Below are 14673 nucleotides of genomic sequence, written 5' to 3'. Positions count from 1 at the left end.
CCCTCCCCCTACACCCAGTATCGTCATGTGGTCTTTCCTCTGTGTGCACATCCCTGCTGTCTTTTGTGTCCGTTATGTTTCCTTTTCTTAAATGAATACAAGTCAGACTCAATTAGAACCCACTCTCATGCCCTCGTTTTAAGTGAAATTCCTCTTCAAAGGCCCTGTTTCTAAATACAATCACATTCTGAGGTACTGGAGTGAAGGTTTCACCATAGGATTGTTGTAAGCATCACAGTTCAGCCTATACCCAGCATTGACGCATGATGCTCTGGGGCTGAGTTATTTTTTTGACACTTGTGAAGATAGTGGTATATGTTATCAGGTGTATTTCAAGACTGGGGGTTTTCTTCTTGGGGATTCTAACAGAGGCTTTGACTCAGTTCAGCCAACAGCTATTGTACATTGCCTGCATACCTCAGAATAGGTGGCCAGAAATTGGCAAGATTGTGTGTGCATGTTTAATTTGCTTTAATTTTCCATTAAAGAGATCTGAACAGCACTGTGAAACCCTTGAGGCTATACCTCGGTGGAAAAAAAAAGCAGACCCACAAATGGGTTCTACTCTAGACTGACTGCAGTAGCAGAGACCCAAGGACAAAGAGAGATGGCCCAGGCAGGGACAGGGACACAGCGGCAGGCATCAGAGCAGGAGGATTTGCAATGCGTGGGCACTCCGTGGAGATTTCCAGGTACTTTCCTTATTTGTGGAGTGGGGATGGTAACCAAAAATCTCAGAGAGTGGCTTCGAGGATAAATGAAACACGACATCCAAAATAACTTGGCAAACTCTCCACCCCTTTGCAAGTATAAAGGCAGAATTGCACTGTCGAAAGGAAACAGATGCCTGGCTGGGTGTGAGGAGAGGATTGAGGGGAGGCAGGGAGCTGAGAGTCCTGGCCACTAGCTAGACCAGCAGGGGGACTGAGCAAGTTAGGGGAGGAATGAGCTTTCTGGAGTGAGTGTGCCTCCCACAGAGTCTTCAGGCTCCGGACATGGTTTCACACGATGTTTTATGCATGACAGGTTCAATAGACGCTGGCTGGAGAAATGAAGCTCAAAAGCCAACCCTGGTTGCCTGATCAATAGCCACACCCAGGTTGACTGCTGTGGAATCCGGTATTAATAAGGACACAATGCCCCACAGCCTTTGCATCTGAAAACCTGCTGCACAGCAACGTTCTGTTACCTCTCAGGGAATGAGGCATTTTGCTTTCCCCATAGCCCCCACACCAGTGATGTTGGGTAGGACATTGTCCATCCACGCCCCTCTTTTGAGGGCTGGAAGATGGGTCTGAGGGCATAGAGCTGGGCAGAGCCTTCATACTCCCTCTGGTTTTTTTTTTTTTGGGGGGGGGTCCGGTCATGGAGCCTGAACTCTGGGCCTGGGCGCTGCCCTCAGCTCTTCAGCTCAAGGCTAGTGCTCTACCACTTGAGCCACAACACCACTTCCACCTTTTTTCTTTTTGCTTATGTGGTGCTCAGGATTCGAACCCAGGGCCTCATACAGGCAAGGCAAGCGCTCTGCCACTGAGCCACCTTTCCAGCCCCCTCCCTCTGATTTTTTTTCAGTGATCATGGCTCACTCCTTATTTGGGCATAGTTCTATGGTCTTCCTGATTTCAAGTCTATTTAGATAGCAAAGTGTGTGGAAATCATGGTGCTTTGTTGTGGAAGGCCTAGAAATGCCCAGAAAGTGAATTGAAAGTCCACTGAAGGTCTATTACACGCACAACCCAAATAGGCTGTTAAGTTTGATACCTGATGCTCCCAGTGTCTTCTTCTGAGCCCTTCTGCTCCCTTTTCTCTGTGAGTACACCACTGCTAGCCTTCCAGAGCCCAAAGCAGGTGGGAATCCTGGAGTGGCTCTAGACTCCTCCTCTCCCTGTTCACTCCATCCCTCCCTCTCCTGTCCACATTTATCCAATAACCAAGTTCCATGAGACTGACTGCTAAGTTAGCTCCTCATTATCGCTGCCTTCATTCTGTGATCACCATCTCTTCACCTGAATTCTAGCCACCTCTCTTCACTCCGAACTCTCCTCCATACCGTAATGGTCAATGGTCTTTCCAGAACCCAGTCCACTGGGGTCACTTCTCTGCTCTGAGCCTTTCAGGGTCTCCCAATCTGACCATATCTGTGCTGACCTATGAATATCCCTTCTATTTAATTTCCTCCAACCTCACAGACAGATAGAGCCACTTACTGTTGGGTCCATGCTGTTTTCTCCTTGGCTGGAACATCACCCCAGCCAATTTCCCCTCTTAGCTGCTTGAAGAGCTCTCAGATTCACCTCTTTCTGTATCACTCAGATTTAATAGCTAAATTAATTGGGTATTGTTTTAGTTTCCAGAATATGAATGGTAGAACCATGTTGTATTGTTTTTCCTGCCTCTGTTGATGGCATAATATAGAGCAACACTTAGCAAATATTTATAATATCTCAAGAATGAATGAATACCTGCTTGTTTCTACCACTAAAAGCTGGACTCCTGGCAGACGTAAAGTGGATGGTACATGAATTGTGCTCATGCGTGTGTTGAAGAAATGAAAGAATGATCAGTTCTTTCTGAGCTCATTTATTATTATTATCATTTATGCTTTTAAAATGCGTACTCAATCATTCTGCCCTCTGCAAGAACCTGCTAGCATGAGAGTGTCAGCAACCCCAACATTGTTTTTATAAAAAGTCATTGGATGCATAAGCTGAAATCCCGAGGTCAGAGAAGTCTCTCTGTTGACTACCCATGATTGGTTTATCAGCCCAGAGCCCTCTGTGGGAGTCAGTGTACCTGGGAGGCCCCCCTGCTTACCTCCATGTTTTCTGGCAGAGTCTTGCCACCCAGTGGCTCCGCTGCCCCGATGGATGCACTGAATCTGTCCTGGTACGATGAGGACCTGGAGAGGCAGAACTGGAGCCGGCCCTTCAATGAGTCGGAAGGAAAGGCGGACCGGCCCCACTATAACTACTACGCTATGCTGCTTACCCTGCTCATCTTCGTCATCGTCTTTGGCAACGTGCTGGTGTGCATGGCTGTGTCTCGAGAGAAGGCACTGCAGACTACCACCAACTACCTGATTGTCAGCCTCGCTGTGGCTGACCTCTTGGTGGCCACGTTAGTCATGCCCTGGGTCGTCTACCTGGAGGTAGGTCTGGGCCCCCTGCCTTGGTCTCTGCCTGCTCCAGGAGGCTCCTGTACCAGAGCCTGGATTTCAGCTTTCTGCTGGTTTCTACCAATACATTTGCCTGCCAGTTCCCAGGTCGTCTCTCTCTCTCTACTCTGGGCTCAACTTTGCTCATTAAGTGGACAGATTATCTCATTAAGAGTCACAGCCACCATGTTTAGAGTGTTTCCTAAGTGCTGGGTCTTGTGTTAGGTACTCTCGATGAGCATTTTTTTTTTTCAGCAGCTCTGGGAGAGTAGCCTGATCATCATTTTTCAGATGACATAGCAGGTGGTCAGGCCAGCTAGGTGACTTCTCTAGCAGGTCCTGGAATCGGTTTTATAGTTAGTCCTGGAAACATAAGTAACTGACAAGAGTCCCAACCCTGAAACTCATCCCTCTCTCCTCATGTCAGGAACCTGAGCTGTTGCTCTAATTTATCTAGGACCTCAGGTAGAGGCAGCAATGACCTGTAATACACAGGACGGAGCCCAGCTCTGTACCCCAAGATGGAGAGCAGCGCTGAGCCCAGCACTGTGTCAGCGATGTTGTTAGATGCTGATCAGGCAAGCCCGACCATTCTAGGGTCCTGACTTTGTGGCGTGTGGCCTACAGAACTAAACCAATGCAGGACCATAACTGAGCCAATGGCCTTTGAACCTTGAGTCACTGCATTCTTCCAAACATAGTTTCCTCCTGTAGGAGTTCCAAAGTGATATCTGAGAATCATTCTAGATGATACTGAGATGACACAGAAGTATCCCTGAGTGGCCACACAGAGAGGTCTATGCCAGTGAAAACGCTACAGCACTGCTCCTGCTCCGTCAGGAAGGAGAGGCACAGACTACTATCCCAGAGGGGTGCAGGACCAAGTACCAGCTTGAGGCAAGAGGCAGAAGCAGGGGTGAGGGGAAACCCAGGACATGGCTTTTATGGGAGCTTCTGTGGGAAATAAGAGGCAAGGCAGAAGGGGAAGTTTAGGGATTATCTAATCTGAGTAATTCCAATGGCTTTGGGTTATTGGATAACCTTAGTTTCTTGGCATTGGCCTTGGGATGATTTGGGATGGGGGAAATATTGGCCTGGTGTGCATAGCATAAAGGGAGAGGTCGACTTGAGTACAAGAGATGGATGGTGTGCTGGTTTAAGGAGTTAGCTAGGCTCGGGGAAGGGTTATCTCTCCCTGGGCAGGCTACCAAATAATAGAGCATCAAGAACACAGAATGTTAAGAAAATGCAGCTAATAATAGTTGTCCCTATGATGAATAGATGCCAAATAGACAAGGTGATGGCATACATGTTTTAGAAGGTTCAAAATTGAGGCCCTCCTTTTAGGTGGGTTGTAATTCCTTTTTGTAAAGTTCTTGGCACCAAGCAGACTTAGGTGGGTGGGAGATGAGAGGCCAGGCCTCCAGTCTTTCATGAGAAGCACTCTTCCCCCATCGCTCCCCACACCCCAACTGGAGGCCCACAGGGTTCCCACAAGCCATGCTCTGAGTCTAGCCAACTGTCTTAGGGAGATGGAGCCATAGTGCTGGGCAAATGTCCCCTCCTGCCGTCTTCCCATCACATTGCTCTGTCCTCAGGTGGTGGGTGAGTGGAAATTCAGCAGGATTCACTGTGACATCTTCGTCACCCTGGATGTCATGATGTGCACAGCAAGTATCCTGAACCTGTGTGCCATCAGCATCGACAGGTGAGCTCAGCCAGGCTGGCCTTCCCTCCTTGTGATTACTCCATCTCATCTCTGAGTCAGTGATGCTTTACGGCTGGCTGTGTGCACATGTGTCTATTGTGTGATGAGGGGAGGTTAGGATAATACAGAATAGCCCTTAAAGGTAGGCTATTTACAAACAGTGAGGTCACCAAGAATTCCCAGACCATGACTAGTATAAAAGAGTACATTCTGACTGAAGTCTAGCACTTTTATTTTTTATGCACTTGTGGACGATTGTGGAAGTTTTTAGCACTCTTTCATTTTCTAGACACTGATGATGAGAATGTTGGCTTCCTGGGCTGCAGTGTTTGCTTTTTGCATTTTGTGTCTAGTACAGATCAACTGGTCCCGGAGGATCCAGGCTACCCCCACTTCTCCCAGCTGGTTCCTCAGAGCCTTTCACTAATTTGCACAGATTGTACCATGGAGGTGCTCCAAATACCTCATGAAATTTGTGTGTGTGTGTGTGTGTGTGTGTGCTTGCATACATGTGCACTCTGGCCCTGAGGCTTGAACTCAAGGCCTGGGCCCTACCCTGAGTTTCTTTTTCTCAAGGCTAGTACTCTACCACTTGAGCCACAGTGCCACTTCTGGCTTTTACTTGAGTAGTTTATTGGAGATAAGACACTCACAGACTTCCCTCCCCGTGGCTGACTTCAAACTGCAATCCTCACGTCTCAGCCTCCTGAGTAGCCAAGATTTCAGGTGTGAGCCACCAGCACCTGGCATGGGATTCTTGAAAGATGAAACAAGTTAATGGATAAGAAGTAGGAGCAGAAGAATGTGAAGGAAGACTATGAAGTTCTCACTGTCAATGAGCACTTCTAGTTCCTATTGATGCAGCACGGAGATAGTGTCATTTCTGTATATAAAGACCCAGGCCATCACCCTTTAAGAAGCCTGAAGTCCAGTTACAGCAATTAAAATAGTAGCTTTGTTATAGGAGTACAAGGTAGCTGGCCATTCCAAACTAAGTGAATGGATTCTACCAGCTGTCCTTGGGGTCTAAGTGTGAGGATAATTGGAAGAGTTGAGTATGAGGATCTGTTGAGGCTTTGTAGTGACTGTTACTGTCTAGCCCAGAGAACAAGGGTGTATCCGCCATATACATTCTGGAGAGTAAGAGGTCCCTAGGCCTGCATCTCAGACTCAGGGCCTCTACCCATGCAGGTACACAGCTGTGGCCATGCCCATGCTCTACAACACACGCTACAGCTCCAAGCGCCGAGTCACCGTCATGATCGCCATCGTCTGGGTCCTGTCCTTCACCATCTCCTGCCCACTGCTCTTCGGACTCAACAACACAGGCGAGTCTTATCTTTGTCTATCTGAGTTTCAGGTGGCTCTGAGAGCCTGGCACAGATATGGGCAGAGATCCAGTGGGAGCTCATTTCACCCACTTGGACAGAGGCCAGGCTAGATGTTTAGGGCCCAGCCCAACTCAGACTTATTCCAGGTTGGGCTAAAAAGGCAACAATGGCCCAAGGCACAACAGAGCTGGATGAAGAGTAAGGAAAATGGTTCAGAAAGATGTCTGGCCATTTTCAACTTTGTTTATTAAGCTGAAGCAAGCCAGACGGCCTTGCCAACTGCACGTGTGCATGCTCACGCACGTGGCAGGGGACTACTGGGCTTCCATGTGCCCCTGGCAACAGTGAGGAGGAAACTGGGAAACAGAGAATCCCAGCCCCTCATCTCAACAAGGAGGATGGGATCGTTGCCCAGTGGGCCCACTAATGTCCTGACCACTCGCGGTTCTCTTTTCCCCCAGATCAGAATGAGTGCATCATCGCCAACCCTGCCTTTGTGGTCTACTCCTCCATCGTCTCCTTCTACGTGCCCTTCATCGTCACCCTGCTGGTCTACATCAAGATCTACATCGTCCTCCGAAAGCGCAGAAAGCGGGTCAACACCAAACGCAGTAGCCGAGCTTTCAGAGCCAACCTGAAGACCCCTCTCAAGGTCCCATGATCCTCCCATGATCCTCCCTCCAAGTGTCTGTACCCAACCATCCCCAAGGGAGATCATGCCATGCTCAGGTGGAGGCCAGGAGCTGGTTGAGGTCTAGGAACTGAGTTGAGGGCATGGACCTCAGTGGACAGACTTGTATGTCCAGCAAGAGGGCTGGGGGCACATGGTGGTGGGTACCAACTAGGAGGAGACATCTGCTTAGGGATCTTTGTGACTGGACACAGCAGTTCTTGCTTGGTACCTTCCTTGGTGTCTCTATCTTTGCTTAGCTTCTTCTTTTCCATGCTGGCTTCTCCTTCATCATTCTTCCCCTCCCTCTGTCTCTTCCAATGCTATCCTGTCTCTACCACTCTCGCCCCACTTCCTTCCCTGTACCGCTCCTGCTTTCTTCCCTCTTCTCCCTGCTTCTCTCCTTGCTCATCTTCCTACTCTTACTTTGTATGAATTTCCCCCTCTACTCAGCCTTCCCCATGAAACAATCTGTGGGCATGGGAGGAACAAGAGCTTTCAGATAAGACACACAGGTACAAATCTTGGCACTACCACTTTGTGTTTCATTGTTTTCCCCTGAGTGACCTTGGGCGTGTTGCTTAACTTCTGTGAGCCTCGATTTCCTCATCTCTTAAATGGGAATTCTAATGTGGACTTCTCAGGGTGGTCTTGATTTGATGTGAGATAGGATGTGAGCATGTGCTTAGCATGATGCCAAACCCTAAGCAGGTGCTCTACAAGAACAGGGCCCCTGGGTCCCTGCTTCTGCCTACCTTCTCATCATAGTACAGACCTCCTTTCTTGCTCTGAGTGCCTTCTGATCTCTGAGCCCCAGTTCCAAGTCTGAGTTCTCCATGGACCTCAACTGTTTGGGTTTCTGACCCCTCACCACCCCTGCCCCTCACTGCCTCCTATGACCCGTGTGCTGGCTCATTCTACAGGGCAACTGCACTCATCCCGAGGACATGAAACTCTGCACCGTTATCATGAAGTCTAACGGGAGTTTCCCAGTGAACAGGCGGAGAGTGGTAAGTGTTCAGGCCAGGGATCCAGGACCGAGTCTCTCGACCCTTAGGGAAGCCTACCAGCCTTCACTAGCTGGTCAAAGGAGAAAGAACATTCTAGTACCCCAGCTCTGCCTCAGCTGAGGGCATATCCCCCCCCCCCCCAAGACTCCCAAGCCAGTGTATATGCCTGGTACATGTAAGAACTTGGGAGAAGGGGCTTGGCTATAACAATATAACAAAAGTGGTGATGATGGCTATCTCCACTTCTCAAACCTCTGCCATGTTCCTATTAGCTCATCAAATCCTCACCACGACCCCGGGAGGTAAGTCCTATTGATCTTTTTCATCTTTAGTTCCAAGAGGAAACTGAGGCTCAGAGAGTTTCGACAACTCGTCCAAATCTAAAACAGTGATAGAGCACACATTTGAGTCCATACCTGTGGGTCTTCTACATCCACTCCTGAGTTATTAGCCCTGGCATGAGCTGCCTTGTAGGCAGGCAGGTTCTAGAGCTGGAGACCAGGGGTGGGGGGAGGTGGAGCAGAACAGCCACAGGGGCCAGCAGAGAAGCACAGCCTGAACGTAGCGTCCAGAGGTGTGGATCCAGAACTGGGCCAAGTCGGAGGCATTTCATCCCTTAGAGGGGCAGAGGACAAGCCAGGGAGCCACAGAGTTGCACGCAGAGTCAAGTGAGCTGTCCTGTAGAAGGCTCCTGCCATTCACTGGCATTAGGAAGGCAGGACCTGAGGGAACTGCTGATGAGGAAAGTGCCAAACCAGGCTTAGGATAAGTTCAGACTAGTGGCCTACTCGTGCTGTCTGGGCTCATAGGCTGTAGAAACTGGGGCTGAGACCACCACGGCCCAAATAGGGGAGTCTAAGGCAGAATTGGGAGACTGTGAGTAGGTCCATGCCAGGTTCTTCAGGTCAGCCCAGCATGGATGTTGAGCCCCAAGTCGGGAGCTCAGCCTTTCGGCTCCTGTATCAGACTGGTCATCCTGTCTGTGCATGCTGGTACAGGTACCTGTGAAAGGGGAGTGTGGGTCCCATGCTTCAGCCTAGCAAGGGCCACAGAGGTGGGTGTCAAGCCCGTCCTCAGAGGCAGGACTAGATGTCCTACAGAGATTAGTCCCCAGCAGCCAGCTGCTTGGTACCTGGTACTTAGCTAGCATCACTCAGGTAATTAAAGAGACATAGAGGGTCCTAAGTCTTCAAATGATTTGGGGCTCTTATCGCTGCCTAAGAATTGCTCTGGGAAGGGGGCCAGGGACAGCTTCTCAGGGTCCTGAGAAACCTTCCAGTGCCAGTCCTTCTTGCTTTCTTGGCATGGTGACCCTGGTGTTTAGAGGAGTCCTCCGGGTAATAAGGGAAGGCCAGGGTGGGGAATGGGGGAGCCAGGGGATTTTGAGAACCTGCCTAGCTTCACCCAGAGCTGTCTGCCTCTGGTGCAGGAGGCTGCCCGCCGAGCCCAAGAACTGGAAATGGAAATGCTGTCCAGTACCAGCCCACCCGAGAGGACCCGGTACAGCCCTATCCCACCCAGCCACCACCAGCTGACCCTCCCCGACCCCTCCCACCATGGCCTCCACGGCAATCCCGACAGCCCTGCCAAACCAGAGAAGAATGGGCATGCCAAAGACCACCCCAAGATTGCCAAGATCTTTGAGATCCAGTCCATGCCCAATGGTAAAACCCGGACCTCGCTCAAAACCATGAGCCGCAGGAAGCTCTCCCAGCAGAAGGAGAAGAAAGCCACGCAGATGCTCGCCATTGTCCTTGGTGAGTTGGTTCTTCTGTTGGCCACAGCCCAGCCTTACCCAGTCCTGACCGGAGGAAAGGGTCCACCATTGTAAACCCCAAGCCCCGGCCATGCCTTCTTGACCACAGCTGGAGAGTCACGGGTCAAGCACTTTCTCACACATAGGCCACACCAATCGGCATATAGACAGACCTGTTATTAGGTAGATTCTAGAATTATGCCCCTTTGACAGATGGACAAACCAAGGATTAGTGCAGTTCTATAACTTGGCCGAGGAAGTTTCCAAGGGTTTGCCCTCAGGCCATCTAACTTTAGAGTCTGTAAACATCATGGATCTGCCGGGAGGTCCAGACCCTTATAACTCCGGACAGGTGGCTTTTCTCTCTCTGGCCTCTCCACTTGTAGACTGGGTTGCGTCAACGTTATTGTGGCTAGAGAAAGCATCTTACAAAGGCTTTGCAAAATAGAATACAGCAATAAGTATTATTATGATGCTATTTTTATGTTTTGGTTACTGTCACTATTAGGGATTGAGGAATATATATTTATACCCAACCGAGTCCCAGTAGTCCAAAAGCTATGAAAAAAAAAATCAAAGAGGTCCTTGAAAGATGATTCCAGGCCTAAATAAGGGAGTAGCCCCGTCCGTTGAGTAAGGCTTTTGAATGAAAGTCGCTAGAAAACCCTGTGATAAAGGTGGACTGGCATGGTGGCTGGGGAATGAAGGGACAGATGTGAGCTAGTCAGCATGGCACCTGTGGCCCACTCCGAGGCTTCGACCATCCCAGGATTTGAGTGATCGGATGTGACTGTTCTCAACTTATGAATGGGAGCGTGGGACCCGAGACCCGCTCAGTTAAGAAGCTGCCAGTGATTGATGGATGACCTGGTTGAGGTGTAGCTGGAAGGGTTGGGGCCAGGCCCTGTGCTCTCATCTACACGGGCTCTTGCCAGTGTGAGAAGACGTGTTCCCATGTGTCCAAGCCTGGGGAGATTGGGAGAAGGCTGGGACAAGAGTCTGGACATTCTGGGATGTAGACAGACTGGAATTCAGATCTCAGCTGTGTCAGTTAAGAGCTGATTGGCTCTGGTTCAATTGCAGAGCCATGACGAGCTGAGAACTAAGCGAGGTAGGTTTTTAGGGTGCCCTCTCCCCAAACTGTGTCCCACATCGCCAAGAGAAAATTTCTTCCAACCTCAGCACAAGGAAGCGTAGCCTTGGGGCTTCCAGCCCTACCTGCTGACTTGGGTCAGAATGCTAACATTTCTGATCTGTTTTTTGAAGTCTTCACTCATTTGTCAGATGAAGAAAAATCCGACAGAGGCAGGTGAAGAAGCCCTTCCCTGCAGGTGGATGTCAGAGGCGGGTCTGGCATCCAAGGCTAGGGCTCCTTGAACTTCTCAGTGCCTGGGTTGGGTGCTCCTGGGCCCCACTGAGCAAGAGCTCGCCCAGCCCAGCTTCTCTCTCTGGCCGGGGCCAGGCTGACCCTGCCCTCTCCCCAGGCGTGTTCATCATCTGCTGGCTGCCCTTCTTCATCACGCACATCCTGAACATACACTGTGAGTGTGACATCCCGCCGGTCCTCTACAGCGCCTTCACGTGGCTGGGCTACGTCAACAGTGCGGTGAATCCCATCATTTACACCACCTTCAACATCGAGTTCCGCAAGGCCTTCATGAAGATCCTACACTGCTGACTCTGCCGCCCGCCTGCACAGCAGCTGCTTCTCCTTGCCTCCCTGCCCGGGCCTGCCAAGCCTCACCCCTGCAAGCCATGGGCACAAGTGCCCTGGGTGGACTGGGCCTTGTGCTTGTCCTGCAGGCCCTGCAGTGTTAGCTTGGCTCCTCTCTGCCCCTCTCTACCCAAACACCCTCGTTCTGCCAGGGTGGGGCTGGGGAGCCAGGCCTGGTGCCAGCCCAGAGGCTGGACCCACCCCAGCTCAGGGCAGCTCACAGAGTCCCCCCTTCCGCCACCAAGCCTCATCTCCTTGGCACCAAAGATGCAGCTGCCTTCCTTGATCCTCCTCTGGGGTGCTGGGGTCTGTCGGGAATCAAGCTCGGCATCGGGCTAGCACTCCCAGTGGGTTGGGCTTGTCTGGTCCTTTCTGCTCTGTGTTGGGGCAGAGAGGGGAAGGGGTGGCAGGTCATCCTGCCACGACCCCCGTGGAGGAAAGCAGGATCTCTCACTATGCCCCGCCTCCAGGGGAACTTCCGTCCTGAGAAACCCATGTAAATATCAGACCCCAGAGAAATCGAAGCCAAATATCTTAGCTCCCGCATCAGCCCTCGCGTGAGCCTCTATTTTCTCTAACAGTGGTTCCTGCCCACCCCTGCCCTTTACTGCTCCCCAGGCAAATTTCCATGCCCCTCTGGGGAAGGAACCCTAATCTCCAAGGACCCCCTCCCCAAGAAGATCGGCGGGCAGAGAAACATCAGCCCCCAGCCTACTCCTCCACCTTCAGACTGGCCTCCGATGCATCTCTTCCCATAGCTCCTGCCGGCTGGCCTGGGAAGTCGAGCCTTGGACCCATGTGTGGGCTTGAGTTGGAGAGACCTGAAGTTCTTTGGGGGTGGGGAGGGTGGAGGGTAAGAGGGGAGCTTCCTCCTGCTCTACTCTGCCACAGAGCCTCTACCCTCTGGCCTCTTCTCTCTCCCATCTCCCTTCCCATCCAGTGCCTCTGCCCTTAGAGGAGTCCCTGGCTAAGAGGCTGCTGAGTACCAGGGGGCCCGGCCTGGCCCTGCCCTGCGGGAGAATGGAAGCCACAGCTGGAGGAAGAGCCCTGGGCCCCAGACTCTGTAACATCACTATACATGCACCAAACCAATAAAACTTTGACAAGAGTCTCTTCCTAGGGCCCTTGGATGGCCCGGAGCAGAGCCAGCATCCCTAGCATTCAGGATAGCCTCGCGTGCATTCAGGATAGCCTCATGTTCTGTGTCTGGCAGGGGTCTATGAGAAGAACTGGATATCCTCACTTCTCAAGGTCCTGCCTGGTTTGCCCTCTAATCCACCGGGGCTGAGGAAGCTTCATGAGCAAGGTGACCTTTGAGGTTAATCTCTTGGCCTGTGTCTGTCTCTGTCCTTTGTCCCGTTTCTGTCACCTGACCAAGTTGTCCCTGCTCTCATTCCAGGCCAGTCCACACACAGCTCCAAACCCGCGGGGGCTGCAAACTGGCACTGCCCTAGCAACAGAAATTTGGTGATTCTTTTTTCTTTTGGTGAAAGATGAAATATAAATGAACCCCGTGAAAGAAGAATGTTCTGCGCACCTTGCGAATAACAGGGTGATGACAAACAAGGTGGAGGCACCCACAGGCTCAGGCTCCGGGAGCTGTCAGGGCATAATTTGCATGCTAAATACAATATTTTTAGCACCAAAGTTTGGAGCACTTAACTTGCCCTGAACGTTTAATTATGGACTTTGATCTTCTTCCCGAACTCCAATGTAGCACCACGCCCTGGGAAGAGGCTCCTGGCATCTCTGACTCCAGAAATGGAGGACATGTCCCCAGTGCAGCCAAGTCACACAGTGACCACCTCCCGGGAAAGGCTTTAGACCCCCATAGGATTCAGAAGCCCTAGGGACCTCTTAGCTACTGACACCCACCTTTCCATCAATACCCTAGGATCACACCAGGCGCTCAATCTATGGGTGATCTTGGCCTGGCTGGGAGTGTTTCCCATCATTAGGAAGCTTCTGAGGGCATTCTAGTTTACCCGCTGTGAGATCGGGGATAAATGACAAAAGACAGAGGGAAGAAGAAGAGAGGAAGGGAGGACCCAGAGCTGCCCTGGAGAGGAAGCAAGCCTGCCAGGCTTCTGAGAAAGAGCCCTGTCAGAGAGAAGAGGGGAAGAGGGCAGGGCAGGGGCGGGAGGCGGGGCAGGAGAAAGTTGCCCACAGTTGTCATGAAGCTTCAAGTCTTTCTTCCAGACAGCAGATTGACAGCTAGAGTGGGCAGGGGGAGGGCTGGGCTCTCCCTCCCTCTTCCTCCCAGCACTTCAGGGGCAAAGGAATGGGGGAAAGCAGGGACCCAGGAACACAGAGGTAGAAGGGGGTCACCCAGACACTGGCTCTCCAGAAAGGCCCTGCCCCTGGCCCCTTTCTCTTGGTTGGGGGGGGGGGGTGAAAAGGAAGCCATCTGAATTTCCGAATTTCTCCCTCACTGTCTTTGCTGCTCAGTATGAGCTTGTGTCTCTCCAAGGAGCGTTCGCTCACCTTTATAAGAAGTGGATTCTGCGGCATTCCCTTGCCCCTCCCTCCCACAGGGCATGACGAGAGGCCCCCACCTCAAAGCCAGGGTACCCCAGGTGGGTACCCTGCATTCCTCACCTCAGATGGGAGTCACAATCACACAGCTATGAAGGAGCAGGCACAGTGGTGCCTGCCGGTCTTCAGGCTCTTCTCCAGGTGGGTTTGGATGAATCTCAAATGGTCAGGGGGTGGGGGGTGCGTTTGGGGGTATGTCCTGGGAATTGAGAAGGGGCGTGGTCCAGTCGTCTTACTCAGTGCTAACTTAGTGAGCAGTTGTGTTCCAGGTCCTAGGGGAGGTGCGGGGAGGAAGACAGGGAAGAAGGTGATGGAAATCCCTGCCTTGGCAGGCTCCCCGTCTTGATGTGAGGACAGACGTTCCCCTGATCCTCACACGATAACGGAAACACTTCCTGTGTCCCCTGGCAGATCTCTGCCAGTCCTGCAGCCTGCTTCCAGGACCTGGGGGAGGAGGTGCATGGGCTGCACAGCGGCAGGGCACCATTTTTCTAGAGTTCATGGGCCTTGAATGAGCAGGTTAGGAGCCAGAAAAGGCTCCTAACTGGCAGCTGGGACTCATCCTGTGTGTCGGGACAGGGCCCCCTGGATCCTCTAGCCACGTGGTCTTTGGACAGGAGCAGGAAGCTGCAGGAGGAACATCAAAGACCGGTATTTCCAGCCTACGTAGGATCCTTTTCCACAACATACTTAGACACCAATGGCGCACTGTCCTGCTGTCCAACTCTCCCTAGACTACTGGTTCTGTCTCCCCATGGACCATCAGTCCTATGCCTGGACACTGTCCCTGAGCTC

At 51.6% G+C, this 14673-nt stretch overlaps 1 protein-coding gene across 2 annotated transcripts in view; it reads left to right on the top strand.

Annotated features, from left to right (window-relative positions):
• Positions 1 to 11431, top strand: part of Drd2 (dopamine receptor D2) — a 44957-nt gene extending 33526 nt beyond the window's left edge. Inside the window, exons 2-8 of one of the 2 annotated variants that reach the window (XM_042682880.1) lie at positions 2833 to 3148; positions 4753 to 4862; positions 6054 to 6190; positions 6655 to 6845; positions 7787 to 7873; positions 9303 to 9630; positions 11114 to 11431. In XM_042682880.1, coding sequence (XP_042538814.1) covers positions 2864 to 3148; positions 4753 to 4862; positions 6054 to 6190; positions 6655 to 6845; positions 7787 to 7873; positions 9303 to 9630; positions 11114 to 11307 — 1332 coding nt within the window. In that variant the 5' untranslated portion in view covers positions 2833 to 2863 and the 3' untranslated portion in view covers positions 11308 to 11431. Of the gene's footprint in view, positions 1 to 2832; positions 3149 to 4752; positions 4863 to 6053; positions 6191 to 6654; positions 6846 to 7786; positions 7874 to 9302; positions 9631 to 11113 lie in introns of those variants that run through there. The other variant, XM_042682881.1, reaches the window with a different exon arrangement.
• The last annotated feature ends 3242 nt before the right edge of the window (positions 11432 to 14673 follow it).

This window comes from Dipodomys spectabilis, unplaced genomic scaffold, assembly GCF_019054845.1.
Source record: "Dipodomys spectabilis isolate Male_0828 unplaced genomic scaffold, ASM1905484v1 ptg000076l, whole genome shotgun sequence".
Taxonomy (NCBI): Eukaryota; Metazoa; Chordata; class Mammalia; order Rodentia; family Heteromyidae; genus Dipodomys; species Dipodomys spectabilis.
The sequence above is the reverse complement of the archived record's forward strand: the minus strand, read 5'-3'. Positions and strand labels throughout refer to the sequence as shown.